At 41.5% G+C, this 14,990-nt stretch overlaps 2 protein-coding genes across 2 annotated transcripts; both read right to left on the reverse strand.

Moving 5' to 3' along the window:
• Positions 1 to 27: 27 nt before the first annotated feature.
• On the reverse strand, positions 28 to 3,603 carry mrpl18 (mitochondrial ribosomal protein L18). Its single transcript, XM_053428110.1, has 4 exons — positions 3,368 to 3,603; positions 3,080 to 3,248; positions 357 to 591; positions 28 to 248 (listed from the first exon to the last, which is right to left on the reverse strand). Exons 1-4 carry the CDS (start codon positions 3,447 to 3,449, stop codon positions 171 to 173), a joined length of 564 nt encoding a protein of 187 aa, XP_053284085.1. The 5' UTR covers positions 3,450 to 3,603; the 3' UTR covers positions 28 to 170.
• Positions 3,604 to 4,539: 936 nt separating this feature from the next.
• On the reverse strand, positions 4,540 to 14,089 carry LOC128445442 (V-type proton ATPase 116 kDa subunit a 3). Its single transcript, XM_053428101.1, has 21 exons — positions 13,929 to 14,089; positions 12,472 to 12,594; positions 12,143 to 12,221; positions 11,887 to 12,035; positions 11,551 to 11,646; positions 11,155 to 11,216; positions 10,938 to 11,064; positions 10,765 to 10,847; positions 10,595 to 10,688; positions 10,246 to 10,458; positions 9,990 to 10,140; positions 9,506 to 9,645; positions 8,982 to 9,139; positions 8,800 to 8,890; positions 8,574 to 8,692; positions 7,992 to 8,205; positions 6,971 to 7,081; positions 6,520 to 6,606; positions 6,293 to 6,410; positions 5,968 to 6,139; positions 4,540 to 5,041 (listed from the first exon to the last, which is right to left on the reverse strand). Exons 2-21 carry the CDS (start codon positions 12,586 to 12,588, stop codon positions 4,948 to 4,950), a joined length of 2,475 nt encoding a protein of 824 aa, XP_053284076.1. The 5' UTR covers positions 12,589 to 12,594; positions 13,929 to 14,089; the 3' UTR covers positions 4,540 to 4,947.
• Positions 14,090 to 14,990: the final 901 nt, after the last annotated feature.

Consider the following 14,990-nt stretch of genomic DNA (forward strand, 5'->3'; position numbering starts at 1 on the left):
TTGAATGACACACTAGAGGACAAATGCTCGGGTCCACAAACATTTTATCCACAAGACACAAAGCACAAGCAACTGTACTTTCACCAGTGATTTGTAATTTACTCATTTAGATTCTGTACAGTCATTCTTCACAGAGCAGACACGAGAGATGGGAGGGATGAAAACTAAACTCATTTTGCGATGTATTTCCTTCTGGGTTCACTGAGCGTGACTCCTCCTTCTTTCAATGCTGTTCTGAAAGCCTGAACCTGTGTGAGAGAAAAATCCAGAGGAGGCAAATGAAGCAGGTGATGAAAAAAACGATATAAAATGAATCACTGCATCTTGTTTCTGCAAATCATGCTTGATGTTCTCACCGCGTCCGAGCGGTACGTCCAGGGAATGGCCCTGTACACCATCCTCGTGATGCCGGCCTGTTGACATCGGATCGCCAGAACCTCGCCCACCGCTTGACAGGTGGCCACACACCTGGTGGAGGCCAGCTCCCTCCTCAGTGACCACTCTGTGGTTGAGCAGGTCAGCACAGGGACCGGCGAGCTGCTGGAGAACACTTGTGCCGTCACATGGTGCTGGCTGCGGGAAAACACCAACCTGAAACGGGACAATACATAATGAATTAACGGAAACTGATGCAGGAAAATCCAAAGCTTGAAGAATATTTGAAAACAAAATGATGACTGTAGATCCTTTCTTCAGGATTACGCAAAAGCCACTTGATGGATTAACCTGACACTTGTTGGAAGGATGTGGTGTGGGCCAGAAAAGAAGCCATTCAGTTTCGGTTAGGATCAAGGGGTTGCAGGAATTTTTTCACATTTCATGGATTTGTCCGTGAATAATAGATGCCTCTTGAGTTTTAAAAGATCAGACATGGTAAAAATCTATGTGATGAATTTTGATGTGGTTTCAAAAAGGGACTGTTGACGGCGGAGGGAAATTTAAATATATAAATATTTTATAGTTGAATTAGTATTGTAGTAAGTTGTATGTACAGTTAGGTCCATAAATATTTGGACATTGACACAATTTTCATCATTTTGGCTCTGTACACCACCACATTGGATTTGAAATGAAACAATCAAGATGTGCGTTAAGTGCATACTTTCAGCTTTAATTTGAGGATATTTACATCCGAATCAGGTGAACGGTGTAGGAATTACAACACATTTTATATGTGGCCCTCCCTTTTTAAGGGACCAAAAGTAATTGGACAAACTAACATAATCATAAATGTAATTGTCACTTTTAATATTTGGTTGCAAATCCTTTGCAGTCAATGACAGCCTGAAGTCTGGAACCCATAGACATCACCAGACAATGGGTTTCGTGCCTGGTGATGCTCTGCCAGGCCTCCAATGCAACTGTCTTCAGTTCCTGCTTGTTCTTGGGGCATTTTCCCTTCAGTTTTGTCTTCAGCAAGTGAAATGCATGCTCAATTGGATTCAGGTCAGGAGATTGACTTGGGCATGGCAGAACATTCCACTTCTTTGCCTTAAAAACTCTTTGGTTGCTTTCGCAGTATGCTTCGGGTCATTGTCCATCTGCACTGTGAAGCGCAGTCCAATGAGTTCTGAAGCATTTGGCTTAATATGAGCAGATAATATTTCCCGAAACACTTCAGAATTCATCCTACTGCTTTTGTCAGCAGTCACATCATCAATAAATACAAGGGAACCAGTTCCATTGGCAGCCATACATGCCCACGCCATAACACTACCTCTACCATGCTTCACTGATGAGATGGTATGCTTTGGATCCTGAGCAGTTACTTCCCTTCTCCATACTCTTCTCTTCCCATCATTCTGGTACAAGTTGATTTTTGTCTCATCTGTCCATAGGATGTTGTTCCAGAACTGTACAGGCTCTTTTAAATGTTGTTTGGCAAACTCTAATCTGGTCTTCCTGTTTTTGAGGCTCACCAATGGTTTACATCTTGCGGTGAACCCTCTGTATTTGCTCTTGTGAAGTCTTCTCTTGATTGTGGACTTTGACACAGAAACGCATACCTCCTGGAGAGTGTTCTTGATCTGGCCAACTGTTGTGAAGGGGTTTTTCTTCACCAGGGAAATAATTATTCTGTCATCCACCACAGATGTTTTCCGTGGTCTTCCGGGTCTTTTGGTGTTGCTGAGCTCACCAGTGCGTTCTTTCTTTTTAAGAATGTACCAAACAGTTGATTTTGGCCACACCTAAAGTTTTTGCTATCTCTCCGATAGGTTTGTTTTGATTTTTCAGCCTAATGATGGCTTGCTTCATTGATAGTGACAGCTCTTTGGACTTCATAATTAGAGTTGACAGCAACAGATTCCAAACACAAATACTTCACTTGAAATGAACTCTAGACCTTTTATCTGCTCCTTGTCAATGAAATAACTAGGGATTAACACACACCTGGCCTAGGAACAGCTGAGCAGCCAATTGTCCAATTACTTTTGGTCCCTTAAAAAAGGGGGGTGCCACATATGAAATGTGTTGTAATTCCTACACCGTTCACCTGGTTTGGATGTAAATTCCCTCAAATTAAAGCTGAAAGTCTGCACTTAAAGCACATCTTGAGTGTTTCATTTAAAATCCATTATGGTGGTGTACAGAGCCAAAAGGATGAACATTTTGTCAATGTCCAAATATTTATGGACCTAACTGTATATGGTGTTTAACTGGGTAACTGGATATAGTAAAAATATCAGCTATATCTTGATAAATTCCCTGTGGGGAAACTAAAATCATTTCATATTGACATGCAGTTTTTCCCAAAACAAATAATAAAATAACCCTGTCATTGTCTATTTTGATATTTTGCCTTTACATACTGTGAAGACACACTCACACTTTTGGTGCTGACAAAATCTGCATCTAACTTCTCTCAAGACTGAAAAATAATCCTAAAAAATACTCTGACATTAGCAAATAAGAAAATTAAAGAGACTCAATTACATATTTAAAGATGTAAATAAGGAAGAAATTAATTAGTGACATTCAGACACAGAAACACACACATTCTCTCTATCTCACACACTCCTTACAGATTCACGTTCACTTACAGAATCACACTCAGACTCTAAGGGTCCCACACACCCACCTGTGGTAGAACTCCCGGGGGGGCCAGCTCGTGCTCCAGCCGCGGTCCTTCACAGCCAGGGCCATCTGCTCCAGGTTCCGCGGGTTCCTGTTCATGAAAGTCGGGTTCACAGCTTGATTTTCATCCGCGCTGGGCTCCGGCTGCGGGGCCGCCTGGTTCAGACACCGCGCTGAGACAACACGTGGACAATGGAAACAATCGTTGCAGAGTTAGTAACTGTTATCTGGGTTAAATCAGCCATTAAAGAACGGACTGTCATATATCAGTAAATTGAGACGGCGGACTAACCTGTTTGACTTGTGGCGACACGATACTGTTGAATTTGACCGAACAACCGCCGCAGGCTGAGGTTGAATCCGCTCAGAGCCATGTCCTCCCCTCGTGTATTCAAATAGAGCTCCTGTTTGATTATAATCACCTTCTGAAGCCTCGTGTCCTTAAAAACAAGCAGATTCTCCTGCAGCTTGACATCAACTCACCGTGACAGGGCCAGCGCCATCTTTGACTTTCAGACAACATCCGGTTCACTGTGTGCCACTCCACAGGAAGCACTTACAGAAACAATCGGCAACAAACATTGGGTTCCGCGTCACCAAGAACATTTGCATTAGTTTTGTATTTTCTTTAAATTAGTAATAATAACTAAAGTGCTGCACTTAATATTTCAGAGTTATTCTCGAATGTATTTCTATTTAATGTTCGTTAACAAAGGGTTCTCTCCTTCACTACATGGGCAGAGAAAAATTACTGGGAATTACAGATAATTTCTGCAGATTTGGATTTTAAAGAAGTGTATGATATGATTTCCGGAAAATCAGCAATGAACCAATTCATCGTTGGGTCCATGTGACAACTGATCAAAATGTGAAGAAGTTCTTAAAAGGCAAACTTGAGATATCATGATCAGGAGGCCAAAAACCATGTGACCTCGACTTTTAACCACCAAAATCCTATCAGTTCATCCTTTAGTCAAAGTGAATGTTTGTATCAAAATTTGAATCTATTCCCTAAGGGCGTTTTTGAAATATCGTGTTCACAAGACTTGGATGCACTTGATAGCATACATCTTTGGCCACTGCTTGTCGCCGTGCAGAGGTAGACATTTTGGTTTAGTTTCACCAAAACTAGCTATAGTACATGTCCATGCTAAAGAAATCACACTAATTCGCTAATAATACTTAAGAATATTTTCACTTGAATGCTAAATTTCTCTTTTTTAACCATTAATGATAACTGTACTTTTTTTTATTTGATTGTTCACTTGTGTTCACTTTAATCTAAAGCCTTCTTAGTTTATTTATAATTAAACGGCCACATATCTAAAACATTGCTTTAGTTTTATAGCTTTACTTCTTATACCTATAATCAAATATTAAGATTTAACGGACTTCTTCCATTGCTGTCAACTTCATTTATGAGTCTTAAATACACAAAATAATGAGTGACTTCCCACAGTAAGGTACAGCGAGAAAAAGTGTTTTAATTTCAGTTGGGATTTTACAGTGCAAACCTGCAGAAAAAAAAGAGACATGTCCATGTTGTTTATGATGATATCATTTATCCAAAAGTCTTCATGAATAAACAAGCACTCTGTCCCAGTAAGGCACCTGAAAACCAGTCAACTACCAATAAATACCTCTTGGATGTTTTTGCTTGGAAGACATGGCAATGAGTGGAAAGTACCTTTGGCTCATGAACATCAGAGATAATTGTGATGAAAGCGTAAGTGATTATTGTTATCATTCATAACCCACAGGCTGTAGAATAGCACAGTTAAGACGGGGGATATCCTTTAAGTGTTGCAGTCCAAGTGCTCAATACACAGGTTAATGTAACCGTTTGGCAAGTGTGAGGAATCATTTGGCTGATCATATCGGAGCTGATGCGCTGATCAGAGAGGAGAAAGAGAAAGGGCTCAGCTTGTATCCGGTTCCACTGTAGAACTTGTTCTGAAACTCCACCCTGCAAGAGACAGAAGCACAGTCAACACACACACACACAGCAAAGTAGATGCTACCGAGCAGAACACATACCTCTGCCAAGGCCCAACATTACCCGCATGAAACCACATTTAAATTCACTAGATCCAGATGTCTACCGCGCCACCTTGCCCATAAACATCTGGGATTTTTCTCATCAAGATCCACAAATTATTCTTCTAACAAAAAGGTTTCAATGTTAAAGCTCCACCAAGTTTCATGGGAGTCCTTCCAGGAGATTTTCTTTAATTCTACTGAATACCAAACAAACAAACGCAGATGAAAACATAACTCCTGCGAAGGGGTAATACACTACAATAAAAAAAATGTCTATACTTCTCAGACCAACAGTCACATCCACTTCATTCTAGAGCTGAATATGATTATTATTAGCATTTTATAACCTGATGTTCTGACCTTTTTTAATGGTTTGATATGTTTGTTAATCCAAGAAAGAAAAGAAAAAAAAGAACCCAAAGAAAAAAGTTTCGTCCCACAGGGAGGGTTTGGTGAAGTTGGAATATTCTCTCTAGCATCACAATGCAACAGAAAATATTTAAATAATATACAAGAAATACCCCAAAAAAAATAATGCAGTCATCAAATGTACTGAGCACATTCATGGCTACTGAAGGAGGAACCCTAAGGAAAAGCAGCAGGGCATGACATTTGATGATCCAGCTAATTTGGTTCTTCAAGTTAATACAGTTGGTTGATCTGTTTATCTGAGATAATGATAGCTTGAATAGCATTACTCTTACTCAGTTTTGGAAATAATTCATAAATCTTTTATAATTTTTCTATATGTGATGTGTTTATCTGAAAATGGCTCCAGGTCTTTTTTTTAAGGCGGTTCAGAAAAGAACCAGGCCTTTTGGGCAAATGTCTTCTTTGTCCTCCCATCCTTACCAGTGCAGACGGAGCGCGTGGAGGAAAGCTGAGAGGCCCTCCATAACCAGTAGAATGGAGACAGTCAATATGGCAAAGAAGCCAAAAATCACAAAAAGGACCACAGATCCCACATAGCCCTGCCAGCGCAGGGCGAGACGCATCACCATCACCCACAACACCTCTGACAGCTCTGTGGAGACACAAGTAACTCACTGTCACGCAACCACAGTCACATGGAACAAAGCTCTCACATGTATAATTAACCATGTATAAACAGGAAGTCTGATTCTATGCATCATGTGAGCGTGAAAATACACATTGTGTGTGTATGTGTGTCACTCACGTGCATGTGCCAGACTGAGAGCCCAGAGTCGGAGGTAAGAGGCCGTGTTGGAGATGCAGCCCAGGCAGTACTCTATGGTGTGGATGGCCTGATGCATGAACACGTCTGCAGCATCAAACTAATGCAGACAGCACAATCAATAACAGTCGGACAAGAAACAAAAGAATAAGCTCTCTGAATGGACGTTATTTATTCAATGAATGAAGTCACTTGTGCTTCTCCATTACCTCTTCTTCTCCAGCTCCTCCATCCACCTCCCCCTCATGAGTGTTGATGGAGCCTTCATCAGCCACCAGCAGATGTCTGTCTTCTTCCTGATGTTGGGGGGATTACAATTGAGTCAAAACTGGAATTACCGCCCCCTTTTGGTTGCATGTCTCAGCTAACCTGTTCATTGTCATTCTATACACTTTTCAATTTCAGACTCATGAGGCCACGGTGACCACTGACCACTGAAATCTCATGAATTCATCTATAAGTATGAGTACAAATGACAACTGCTCAAAATCTGAAGACATTCCCTACAGGCAGACTTGATATGTTCAAGAGGCTAAAAACATGTTTTGTGAGGCCACATTGACCATAATGCCTCTGGCCACTTGCTGTTACCAATGCGGAGGCCTGTAAATGTAGCTAACTGTTGCTGAAAGAGTTTAAAGTTCAGAAAAACACACTCACCGAATGATGCCGTCTTCTCTTGAACGTGAGGTATTCGTACGTTGGCTTTCCAAAAAGCAGGACCGGGACTGAGCACAGAGCCAGAACCACCAGGATCTTCTGCACCAAGTTCTGCAGAGTGAAGGGAGACCAGCTGCTCACTTTATCCACAATGAAGGACAACACTGTTTTTTTACCCCCATTCACAACACAAGCTACGCAACATACACACTTTGATTTCTGCGAACCATATTTCAAAGCATGTCAGAGTTTTGTCAACAGGACTGGTATTTGCCGGTCTCAGTTCATCTTGCAGAAACTAAAGCGTAGCTCAAGATTAATTCTCCTCACAGTGAGCGTTTGTCTATTACTAAACATGAAATGACTTGAGAAACTGAGCAACAGTTGTAGTATTCTGGTCTGTTTGATTGTTTTAGGAAATCTGCTGCTGGTGTGTTTGTAGAAAGACTGCGACATGTTGAAGAGTGATCAGTTAAGCAGCACTGCATTTACAAGCGCTCTTATCAGAAATGGAAAACAGAACAAGCAAACAGAAGTGAAATAAGGAAGCTTCATGCATGAAAACTGTTACTAACTGATATATCTAATCTAAGCAACAATTTTTGATTTATATTCAACAACAAATCCATTTCATATCCAGTCCAGATGCATTTCCGTCAATGTTTTACGACTCATTAAATCTCCACATGGACTGTTTACCTGCGGGCGACCAAAGCCTGCTCAAACCTGATTGGTCAAACTAGAAACCGAAACCAGAAGACTCCCGGCCCCAAAAATCATGTATCTATAGATTCTGCAAATTCCCGTAAAGAGTCTGTTTATACAGATTATTTCATACATAACAACAATTGAGTAACCCTCATATAAGATCATGCAGACTAAATCATCACTGTTTTGGGTTTTCAGCATTTTCAAAGCGAGTTTATTTTACTGTATTAACAAAATCAAATAAACCAGAAGCTTCTTGAATTTGAGAATACATGGATTCACACAACATTAAAGAAGTGAACAAACCACACACCTGTCCCCCATAGAGTGGTGCGTTGTCAGGGTTGTCTGCGAAGAGGAACATGTCTATGAAGTGGATGAGTATACTGGGAGCGAGTTTGGACTCAGCAGGAGTATAGGCAATCCACTTGAAGATCACCATGAACACGAGGTAGCCGAACAGAGACACCATGAAGAACAGCTCTGGGATCAGCACAAAGAACACACTGCTGATCTTGCCAAAGTGCCTGGAGAAAGAGATGGGGGAGTAGGAACAGAGGAACAGGGGTGTGTCAAGACGAGAAGGAAAAGAAATGAAGAGAAACAAGGAGCCAGTTGGGACCTGGTGTTAACATGTGTCCTGAGGGAACTGATGATGAAGTGGTCAGCCCTAAATTCAGGTCTGAATGTATCCAGATGCATCCTGAGGTCTGATCACCCGGACACATTCAGGACATATTTTAATACCAGGTGTGAATAGACGAACTCAGAGCTGTCCACTCCGGATCATCGGCTCAGTCAGGGCGAGTGTTAACATCGGGTCTGAACAGGGCCAATAGTGGAGGTTTACACGCTCCAAACACACATCCCAAAGAAGTGAAGCATGATCACTTACACGTAATTAAAGAATGACAAGCAGACTCCAAACGTCATGTGAATGACGCCGATTATGACTGACATCTTCATCTTGTACGAGTTCAGGAAAGTCAGCTTGTTGTTGGACATGCCCCAAATCTGAGGATGACACAGACACAAGAGAACGAATAAATTGACGGAGCTGATGACGTGAATGAAAAACAGTGAAGCTGAGAGGGAAGAGGTGAAGAGTTTGATGGACTAACCGGGTCAATGCCAAATGGATAAGGGCTGGTGAAAACCCCGGACACAACCGGATCCATGGCCAAATACTGGTTCCCTGCCAGGACGGATGCACTGTAAGAGATGACACAGAGGTAAGATGGACGGGAACCGGAGCCTTGTAAGAACGTCACTTTGAAGCTTTGCGATTTTGAAATGTCCTCACTTCCAAATGTTGTTCTCAAACATGGGGGCGACGTGCCACGCTGAGTTGAAGGTGCTGAGGCCTCTGCTGAAGCACTCGTTGTAGATGGCCCCCGTGTAGACAGAGAACAGCCCCATCAGCAGAATCAGGTACCTGCCTCCAAACATCATCCTCCATATCTATTCCACACACACACAGAGGGAAATCACACAAATCATTCATTTCAGTTTGCACTGTGCAAGGTTAAAGAAGTCTTTGAGCAATTTTTAGCTTGAGCCTGAATAAAATAGTTTTGTAGATCTCCTGGCAATTTTTTTTCAAAATCCTACAAAATAAGCCACATTTAGGGAAAATACAAAAAGTTTAATACAATTGCCTGCAAACTAAAACTGACTAAGTCAAATAAATTTCTCTAGTATGGCAATGAATTTTCAAATTTTTTAAATGTTATACTATTGATGGGTTAGGGTTAGGGTGGGTTAGCCTCATCCTTTGAGTTGAGCAGTGAGTGTGTGTTTTGTATGAGCGGATATCCTCTGAATTACCTCGTTGTTGTTATTCCTGAGTTTGGGGTCCTTCTCCTCAAGAACCATCCAGAGTGCGGCCAGAGTCATGAGTAAACCATGACCCACGTCCCCAAACATCACAGCAAACAGGAAGGGGAATGTAATTATTGTGAACACCGCTGTAGAGTGTTGAGAGAAAAGACGTCATTCAGTTTAAAAGGAAGAAGACAAGGTCAAAAAAACGAACATATGGACGGACTATGTGTGGTGGATGTGCAAAATTGAGAATGTAGTTGAAAACTGATGTTGATGCAAACTACTAGAATTAACATATATATGATGTCATTGAATTACCATGTTTAGTGTGAGCAGATATCAACTCTTTCTGTTTCACATTGTCTCAGTCAGACTTTGGACTGTTAAACCTCCCGCTCAACTGATTTAAACATTTGCGAGTACGCACCCACGCAGTCAAAAACAAAAGATAAACTTGTTAGAACTTGTTTAGTCTTTGCGGTTGTACCTGGATTGACTTCACGGTAGCTGGCCACTCCATATGCATCAACAATGTTCTGGAAACCAGCTGAGAAAGAGTTGATGGGAAACAAGGTGGGTGGAGGGGTGGAGGACGGCAGGCGGTTGTAGAAAGAGTCGACCCCACTTCCACTCTTCCTCTGAGGTTGGAGGAGAAGTTCAGTTAAAAAAAAGAATCAGGAGAGTGAAAAATTAGACACTTCACTTAGTTTGTAATAAAGGTCTTGTCTGCGATATTGTCGTACCCCTCCCTCTCTGAGAGCGCTCTGCAGTTCAGGCAGCTTGGAAACGGGGCACCAGGCCTCAGCGATCAGACATTTGTCAGTAACAGAGGGGCTGCAGAGATTCAGCACCATCTGGACAGCCTTGCTCTTCTGAACCCGCACCTTCCACTGAGGCAGCACGGCCACCGCCTGCATCAATAGCTGCTGCAGGAAGGCCTCTGTCTGTGATAACACCTTAAGTACAGAGGAGCGAGAGGAGGACAAGTGTTAACAGCCTTTTAAAGAAAAACCCAAATTACTGCTAGTGTACTTTTATGTACTTTTATCAAGTACATAAAACTGTACTTTTATCAAGGGAAACAACACTTACTGATTTGATGTCTTCAATTCTGCCTTGAAGTCCCTGAAGGATCTCCTCTCTATCAGCCGTCCTCTCGGGGTATGCAAATGTCTGTGTCCGGAAACTTTGGGGAAATCAAAAGATTTTCAGCAAGTTCAACAGACGGTGTAGAAATGTTACTGGTGCAGTGATTTACCCACCAGTCACATATCTTCTTGACTTTCTGTCCAATCTGATCTCCCCAGTAGGAAATAAGGAAGACCGTCCATTGCACCATTTCCCCCTGCAAAAGAAGACACAAGAAAACAGCCGATGAGAGAACACCTCAGAGACGACTCCCATCTCTCAACCACCATCGTCTCTCGATTCTCACGGTGTCTGGGTGCTCGAGGCGATCCTCCATTTCTCTGAAATCCACGATTATGTAACCACGACACGCCCGCCATAGCAGCCGCTCAAAAGAGGGGACCTTCCATGGATGGACTACTCCTGCCACAAAGCTGGAGGACGGGACACAGAGAAAGAAGTGTAAAACAGGAGAAAAGGTAACAAAGAGGGAGTTTGAATACATTTTGAGGAATTGATTCCACCTGAGGTGGACATCTTGGCGGTTATCGAACAGGCCTTGGCTCTCCACCACAGGTGGTGGTGCCTGTAAGAAGAAGCCGAAAAAATAGTTATTTGTAAGTTTAGTCAGTTTGATCACTTGTACAATTATCAAAGAAAAGGTAATAAATGATATAGGAAATGCTGCAGAAAACAATATTACAACCATATGAAGACATTTGTATTTGAAAACATCTGTTTCTGCCTGTCAGACCAAAACGCAGCTCCAGAATTTTCTGACTAAAACAGGGGCAGCAGCATTTCCAGATTTCCCTGTTTTAGCAGCTCAAAAACTCTAGAGTAGGGTGGACACCTGGCGTAATTGATGCAGTTTCAAATGAAAACAGAGTAGTATGGATGCAGCCTAAGCCATTACCCACCTGTGAGGCTGTTAGAGAGTGTGTTCTGGTCAGGACACCTCGGTACTGAGAAAGCTGGGTCAGCTGGGCCCGAAGGCTGTCTCTGTTCTTGGACACCTAGTGACACACACACACACACACACACACACACACACACACACACACACACACACACACACACACACACACACACACACACACACACACACACACACACACACACACACACACACACACACACACACACACACACACACACACACAGGAGCAAATAAAAGCCAATAAGTTCAAACCGTTTTCAATAGAGCAATAAAGAGAAAAATAATTTTCTTCGTCTTCTTCGTTTCAAGCCCTCACCTCTCTGAGCTCTCTGGCCAGCCTCTCGCTCTCCTCCTCTATGGTGATAAGTTCGCGGGGCTGAGGGGCAAAGGGGGACGGACATGGAAGAGGGAGGGGACCATGCAGGGGGGGGGACAGGGAGCGTTTGATCTCCTGCTCCAGGAAGGCTGAAGAGTAAATAAGAGACGTTCAGAGGACAGATAGAGAATCTAAACAACTTATTAAGAACATGCATTGACCTACTGGCAGGGATCAATGAGTCAATCTCACTTACAGAAGGTTTTCTCAAGTTCCTCACATCGTCTGACTTCGCTGACGAACTTCCTCTGAAAGGAGTTCACGCTGGGATTTAACTGGAGGGAAAAGGGGAAGAGGGCAACATGGTTACTCATTGTCTGGAAAATGTATTTTTACAAGGGGGCTACAGAGAAAAACTGACTCGCACATTTGTGTTCACACATGCAGCCACTGTCTGAAAGCAGCCTGAGAGAGGAAACATGTTTATTTTTACTCAATCTACCATTCCATCTAAGATCAGATTCAGATATGCAGCAGACCGCAATGTGACATGATAAAGTAATTTCAGGAACAAGAGTGACTCACGTCTCTGAACTCAACCAAACCCAGTTCTCCCAGCTCACTGACACAATTGTAAGCCGAGCCAGACTGAAGGAAGAGCTGCACCAGGCACACCTCCTCGCTGCGAAACATGGAGCCCATAGTTGGCTGCGCGACAGCACGGAAACAAGTTCAAGTTAATAATTTCATCTGAAAAAAAAAACACTGACCTACATAAAATACAGCAGTTCCTAGCGGAACAGGAGCTAACAATGAAAAACTGGAGTGAGGCAATTTACAGTTAATAAACATGAAGTTCACAGAGAGCGTCTAACTTCAGTTACAACAATAAAAGCATCTTGGCTGTCGAAGCAGATGCTCATGAGTTGAAACTGAAGAAAGGGGAAGCGTCCTGACTGTGACGCTCAAGTGGAATTTCCAGGGTTGCAAAGGCATCTTTCTGCCAATATGAGAAGCTCCGAGTTGTATCAGTTATGAGAAACATCCCTTTACAAACAAACTAAATCAACAAAAAGGAATCATAAGCACAAGAGCTCTGCAATAAGTCTTACCTATATATGAATGTTGAACAGTTTTTTGTAAGTAAGATTAAACACAAACATCTGAGTGGATTTCTAGGGTCAGGGGAAAACCCAATAAGTTTGGGTTGGATCTAGATCAGGGGGCGGGTACTGGATTTATTAATTTTTTTCAGTTTTCGTTTTTCTACATTTCCCAGAGAATAATTGATGGGTCTTGTTGAACAGTATCCGGCACTTTAAGGGAACTGATATCCACAAGTGTGTGAAATTTGGTGCAGCATGATTGAGTTTAAGGAGACTGTTGGTGCAGGGATCAAGTTGAAACTGTTTTAGAGAAGTACTGCTTTGTTTTTTTTAGACTGTAGCTTGTGGTGCTGTTGAGCTCTATCACATTATATCATATTTAAACTTCATTAACTGCAGCATCAAGGACCAAACCCTCAAATTTTGCAAAAAAAACCTGAATTGAATATTGTAATTTTTTTAAAGAGCAGAGCTGTTGTGTCAGATTGCATCACATTATTCTGCTACGGTGTACCTAATAAACTGACATCTGAGTTTTATAGCAGGTCATAACATTTGTGAACAGTGTTTGTACTGAAACAAAGAAGAAGAACAAGACTTGGCATTAAAACTATAAACACGTCATTACAAAATGAGTATCTATAGGAACACTTACAAAATAAACGTTTACATTATTTTGAAGGAATAGCGACCTACACACTGTCTGCCTACTTTCCTTCTGTTCAGCACAAAGTAACTGGGGCAAGGAAACGGAGGCGCAAAGGTTTTCAGCTCGAAACTGGAGAATTTGACGTTAAATGAAAAACAGCTCTTCGTCAATTAAGGCAGAGGAAATGAACTGAAAGTGTTAACGGAGCTTTGACTCGTTCAGCTCTGAGGGAAATACTGAGGGCAGAAAAAAGACCTGATGAAGCTGAATGAAATTAAATCTCTCACCGGTTTGACCCCGAAACTCGTCTGGACTCTGACCCGCTTGAGCGCCACCCCGTCCCGGCCTCAAAGCGACGGACACACCGGTGACTACGCGACCGAGGACCGATGAGAAGCGAAGCTGTTTGTGAGAAGTTTCCTCCTGACTCCAACTTCCTGTTTGACCAAGTCACGTTACTCTGGTCTCACGTGACAGCTGCCGTTTTTTGTTTTCATTCAATCAACTTTATTAACATCACAACTCATCACAATATAGGAGCAAAGACGAGTGAGTGCTACAGAACATGTATAAATAAATAAAAAACAACAACAAACATACTAAGAAACATAACACAGATATTAAGAATAAGAAACAAACAGAAACAGAAATTTAAGTTTTATTCAATTTTATCAAAATCAGGTTTTATTGCCGACCAGGTTTACACATACAAGGAATTGTAAGTGTTTTTGTATAAAGTATAAATATATACAATATAACAAATAGGAATTTTACATCTATAGTATTATAAGCCCAAGGTAAGTGATTGTGCAATATGTTGCAGATTATCACACAAAACTGGATTGTGCAGCCATACGATTTAAATGTTTAAACACAGTTATGAATAATGGCCAGGCAATTACTTCAAACTTACCTAAGTATTCAAGTTCAATGAAGTAAATGTACCTTAGAAAGTATAACATGCATAAAAAAAATACCTCCAGTATATTGTGTATTGTGTTCTACACAATAAAGTGTCCATTCTAAACACACAGTAACACTTTAAGCTTATTGCCTTTTTAATTTTGTAAATAAACTTTGACATGAATAAACTTTATGAATAATATTGATTACATCGCGATGAAAACGGTGTGATAGAATAAAATGTGGAAATTAGTCAAATATAAAAAGCTGTTCATGTGTGAAATGATCATTTGTATCATGGGTTAATGAGCTAATTATGTTATATTATTCAATTTTGTGGTTTGTTATAAGCCTGTAATAAACTGAGCCAGTTCTTTAAGTTGTAAGAATCTTGTCAAAATTCCACAGCTGGAAGAAAACCCATCGAAAGAAACTGGCCCGTTACC

Source organism: Pleuronectes platessa, chromosome 8 (genome assembly GCF_947347685.1).
Source record: "Pleuronectes platessa chromosome 8, fPlePla1.1, whole genome shotgun sequence".
Taxonomy (NCBI): Eukaryota; Metazoa; Chordata; class Actinopteri; order Pleuronectiformes; family Pleuronectidae; genus Pleuronectes; species Pleuronectes platessa.